We start from the raw sequence: 5000 nt of genomic DNA, 5'->3' as shown, positions 1-5000 counted from the left end.
ACACACACACACACACACACACACACACACACACACACACACATATGTTTTAACAGTTTCATATGTGGATGATGGTGGGTTTTTCTGTGACTTGTGTGTCTGCAGGCCACAGAGCAGTTTGCCAGCGATATCCTGAGAGAATCTCTAGCTGGAGCCTACACTAAATCCCCTCCAAACAGGTTAGTGTTTCATCTTGCACCACTTTTCAAATCCTTTCTATGTTTTATTYAGCTTACTAGTGACTTCTTTTCATTTTTAATTTTTATTCCCTAATAGTTGTATTACCAAATAACTACACAATTTTTATTTTAACAACAAATTAGAATAAAGTAAATACACTGGGGTCTCATAATATGTGGAAAATATCTTCTGCATGTTTTGTAAGAAAGCAAAGACTAATATTTATAAAGTAAAAGCGTAAAATTCTTGTAATAATCTAGAATATAAACAACTGATAATTACTTTACTGTAGTTAGACATCAATACAAGTTGTCCTTTTCTGCAGAGTAGTACACCACAGACAATATTTAAGTGAGCAGTAGAGCTGAAMGTGTTTGTGTTTTTGCAGTGATGGGGTGATAAAATGTGTTGTAGTCCTGAAACCTTAACAGAGGCACTTGTGGGTTTCAGGGCTCCAAGAGAGATCACAGCCATGAACATCCACCAGGCAGTCAGCAGCATCCCCACCTGCGACTTCCTCACCAACGCACACATGGGCTACCTGCCGAAGGACAACTGAGGCGAGCCCTGGCATCGACCGGTAACTGACACACCTGGACAGACAAGAGACTGTCTGACTCAGGAGCCACGACCAAGAGATTCTTCTCTCGTGGGGAACATTGGCACCCAAACACAGCCCCSCCTCRCCTCGGGGTACCCGACRACAGCTAATGTGCTGTGTTCATAAACTCGACAGCAGAAAGGGCTGTGCAGCAGAATAACAAATGTCTTAAGGAAACTGTGACTTTTTTACTCCTGTTTGGAACAAAGCTGCTTCTCATTGCTTGKGTTGCTTCATTTAAAAGTGGCTCTTTTGTACCTCATAGCATCGTTTGGATCAGGAAGCATTTAAGTTGAGAGAAATGAAACCTAAGTGACTTAAAGGACTGAGCAGTAACATCAGATAGTAGTTCTCTGTTTCCTGTTTGGAGTTTTTCTACTGAAATGAACCAAAAGAGAAAGAAAAAAAAAAAAAACAATAGCTGCATTTTAGAAACTCTTATGTGATCATCTGAGTGTGCCAGCGGGCACTTTTGGTGAAGTTACCGGAGAGGCTCTTGCAAAGTTGCAGTTGCCATGGAAACCTACGATCATCATTACCAATATCCTTTAATGTTTTTCAGTGTTTCCCAGCAGAGGTAATTATGAATCTTGCAACAGAAAAACCCACAGTTTTTAATGATTCTTTACTAAAAGTAACAGTGTTTTTTTTTGATGACAGAGAGTGATGTTGCTGAGATTGCGGAATCTCATGTCTGATAAATGAGGCGTAATTGTGAGTTTCATTTTCTTATTAATGCTCGTCTCATCCATGAACAAGGTTTTGCAGGCTTTTGAGAGGCTTTCTAGTTTACAGCTGTAATCGTACCTATCATGCTAACACCAGTCAGCCACATTAAAACCACTTACAGAATGATTAGCTGTAGTAGCTTCTGCTAGAACACATCTACTCCTGGCAATCATGTGGAAGCATTGATGGAGAGAAAAGAACTTACCTCAGCCCAAAACCCACAGAGTAATAATACACATGACGAACTGACACCACAGAGTCCCAGTGGGTCCAAACRAGCTCTGTTTTATGTTGTGACCAATGGGTGTAGATAACCAGTGATCATCTGACTTCTTTTTATATCAACACCTGAAAAGCCCAGCACTTGTGTGGATGTTGGAACTGGTGGAAAATGAATGCTAAAACTAAGTGTTTTGTTAGTTGAKACACTCATGTTGTTTTGTTGTGTGTAACCTGCAGCGTTGTATTGTGTTCACGTCTGAACGGTCAAAATGCCTTTTAAACCAAATCCAATTAGTGTACTTAACACTGTATATTATTTTTGTGTGCAAATGGAAAATATGAGAAATATTCTTATAATAAAGTCAGAAAAATATGTTTCTTTTGTGGTGGCGAGGTAGAACAGATATAATTATTCCATAACACTTTAAATCCAGATTTGTGTTTYGCATGTTATGTGGTTTTGAATAAACAGAAATAGTGTAAATGTTGTGCAGCAACATTCCTGATTAGCCAGATCTATCCATCTCAAATTACAATGGAGTATTAGGGCCAAACTAAAATATATTTTTTATTAATATTACGAGAATAAAATCATAATTACTACATGATGTCCGTTTTCCAGTCACCTGCTGTGGACAGTCTTCGTGTTTATGAAGTAGTATGTGATTACTTTTGGATCACTGTTAGTGTAAAATGCTTCCATCCATATTACGTGACGACTAAACCCATCAACGCAGCCATTAACTGCAGTGCTGTACAGCTTCAGTTATGTCACTAAGCGTTGGGCTCCCTGCTATTCTACTGCTGACAACAGATGCTGTGCTCACCAGAGTTCCACCCTCTCAGGATCCTAAATCTTCATGACCATCTTCATTGTTTCCTGAGAAACAACAAAACCTCTCTGAGCTCATCTTCCCCAAAATAAGCAGTTTCTTCTGTGTGGCTCTTTATTCAAAATAGACACAATCGAAACAAGGTACTGCTGCTGATAATTTGATGCCGATGGGTTTAATTTTTTTTTTTAATTTGTAAAACCTATACGAAAGTTGAACCTCACAAGATGCTCAACACCTCATTTTAACGCAGTGGTGAGACTGCTTGTTTGAGTAGGAGTTCTCACATTACGACTTTATTCTCATGCTAGAGAATTTGCATTTCCTACAAAAATGCAGCGTGAAGCTGAAACTAGAAACAGAAGACGTACTTGTTTGCTGAATTACGCAGTAAAAAGCTGAGATTATCACAAAAAGGTGAATTAATAAAAAACAAACCTGCAAATTAGCAGAAGCATAGCTAAAAAGAGAAAACAGCTGAAAGAAGTTGCAAGAAGCACAGCAAAGCTGAAGTTGGCTTAAGAATGGAAAATGTCAGAATGATAGCTAAAAAAAAGCTAAAATCAGCAAAACAGAAGACAAAGGAAGCTGAAATTGGCACAAAGAAATAAGAAAAAAAAAAGAACCAGAACAAAAGGTAATAAAAAGCACATTTTGAAGTGATTTAGGGATGTTCCATTCAGTTTCAGTGAGAATTGTTTTAAGGAAAAGCTAAATATCTCAAAAAGTATACATTGCTGAAGTACCAAGTCCTGAAGGAGCTGAACGTTTTAATATATTAATTATTGAAACGGCACAGAAATTTGCGATAAGTGATATGTGCTGAAAATGTCCGGACTTTATTCTCGTAATATTATGACTTTATTCTCATGATTTAAAAAATAATCTATTAGTCTGACCCTAACACTCTTGTAATATATCTACAGATGTTACGGTCTTTTATTTATTTATTTATTTTTTGGCAAACTGTCATCTACTTTTGCAATATAGAAGTTTAGAACTCCATTCGTCCAGGTAAGAAACTGACTAAAATAGTCATATCACATTAACAAATGATAAAGAAGCCCATTGAGTGAAAGTGCTAAGAACCTAGCTGTTCAGCTTTTATTTTTACCTCACTTAGATTAGATATATTCAGTCTTTGTTCCTCCACAAGGTATTTACAAAAAGAGACCAAAACAGTGCTTTCTTAAAACATTAAACTATGTGGATACAAAATAAGATCATTTCATTTCAAGCAGATTTCTAGCAACATAAAAGCGCTCAAAGCAAATTCACTTGATGACAAACCAGAGGCATCATTATGTACAATATAAGTTTTTTTTTTTTTTTTTAAAGCACACAGAGCAGCTTGTGGGTCTATATACAGTCATGTGAAAGAATGAGGACTCCCCGTTAAATAGGCAGCTCTTTATTAAGAAATGCTCACATATCAATGTCCAATCTTGGTAGTTGTGTATTTCTGGAAAAGAAAATGAATGAAACATATGAACAAAAATGTATATTATAATGGAGGAAAAGGTTACGACACTGGACCCTCTAATAATCTGAAATAACTTCAGAGACGCTTCTTGTAGCCATATAATGTCTGCCATCTTCAACACAGAATCGTTTCAGCTGTGAGATGTTTGAGGGTTTTGTTGCATCTGGATGGGATTAAGATCCAGACTTTGACCTGGCCACTCTGGGACTCTCCACTTCTTAGTTTTCAGCCAGTCCTTTTTTCGGTCCAGTATGTTTTGGGTCCAGTTCCGCTTCAGCTTTAACTGCTTAGACAGATGGTTTGACTTGTTCCTCCAGGCCCCTCTGGTACGCATTAGAATTCATGGATTCTACAATGGTGAGCTGGCCAGGTCCCGCTGCAGCAGAGCATCCCCAAACCATGACACTTCCACCTCCATGCTTCACTGTTGGTACGAGGTTCTTTACTTGGACTGCTGTTTTTCGTTTACACCAAACATGTCTTCTGGTGTTAAAATAATTCCATTTTAGACTCCTCTGTCCAGAGAACAATATTCCAGAAGTCGTGGTCTTTGTCTTTGTCCTCTCTGGCGAACTTCAGTCTGGCCTTTATGTTTTTTTCTTTTAACGAAATTAAACTTGTGTCGACTGTTTCTGATAGCTGAGCCACGCACCTTCACATCGACAGAGGCACGACCCTGCTGCAGGCCGTGTGATGGGATTTTAGGATTTACCGCAACTTCTTTTAACATGTTTCTGCTCTGGGGCGGGGCTCGCTCAGACAGCCAGACTCAGGCACGGTCGCAGTTATTCTGAATGTCCTCCACTTTTAAAGGGATCCATGATTAGTTGTAACATTAGACTTTATTTGATAAACATTTATTTTAACTATTAAATAAAGACTGTAAAAATACTGTAGGATGTTTAGTTTTGTAAATTTTTAAAAATATATTTTAACACCGATGGAGCTATTT

The 5000-nt window shown here is 38.0% G+C and overlaps 1 protein-coding gene across 1 annotated transcript in view; it reads left to right on the top strand.

The window, feature by feature from the left end:
* yeats2 (YEATS domain containing 2) overlaps positions 1-2216 on the top strand; it is a gene marked incomplete in the record, with an annotated part of 32503 nt that extends 30287 nt beyond the window's left edge. The window contains 2 exon segments of the mRNA XM_014023264.1: positions 106-179; positions 631-2216. Of these exon segments, the coding sequence (XP_013878718.1) occupies positions 106-179; positions 631-739 (183 nt within the window).
* Positions 2217-5000: the final 2784 nt, after the last annotated feature.

Source organism: Austrofundulus limnaeus, unplaced genomic scaffold (genome assembly GCF_001266775.1).
Source record: "Austrofundulus limnaeus strain Quisiro unplaced genomic scaffold, Austrofundulus_limnaeus-1.0 Scaffold361, whole genome shotgun sequence".
NCBI classification, from domain to species: domain Eukaryota; kingdom Metazoa; phylum Chordata; class Actinopteri; order Cyprinodontiformes; family Rivulidae; genus Austrofundulus; species Austrofundulus limnaeus.
Note: the sequence above shows the minus strand (reverse complement) of the source record. Positions and strands in the feature narration are given on the sequence as shown.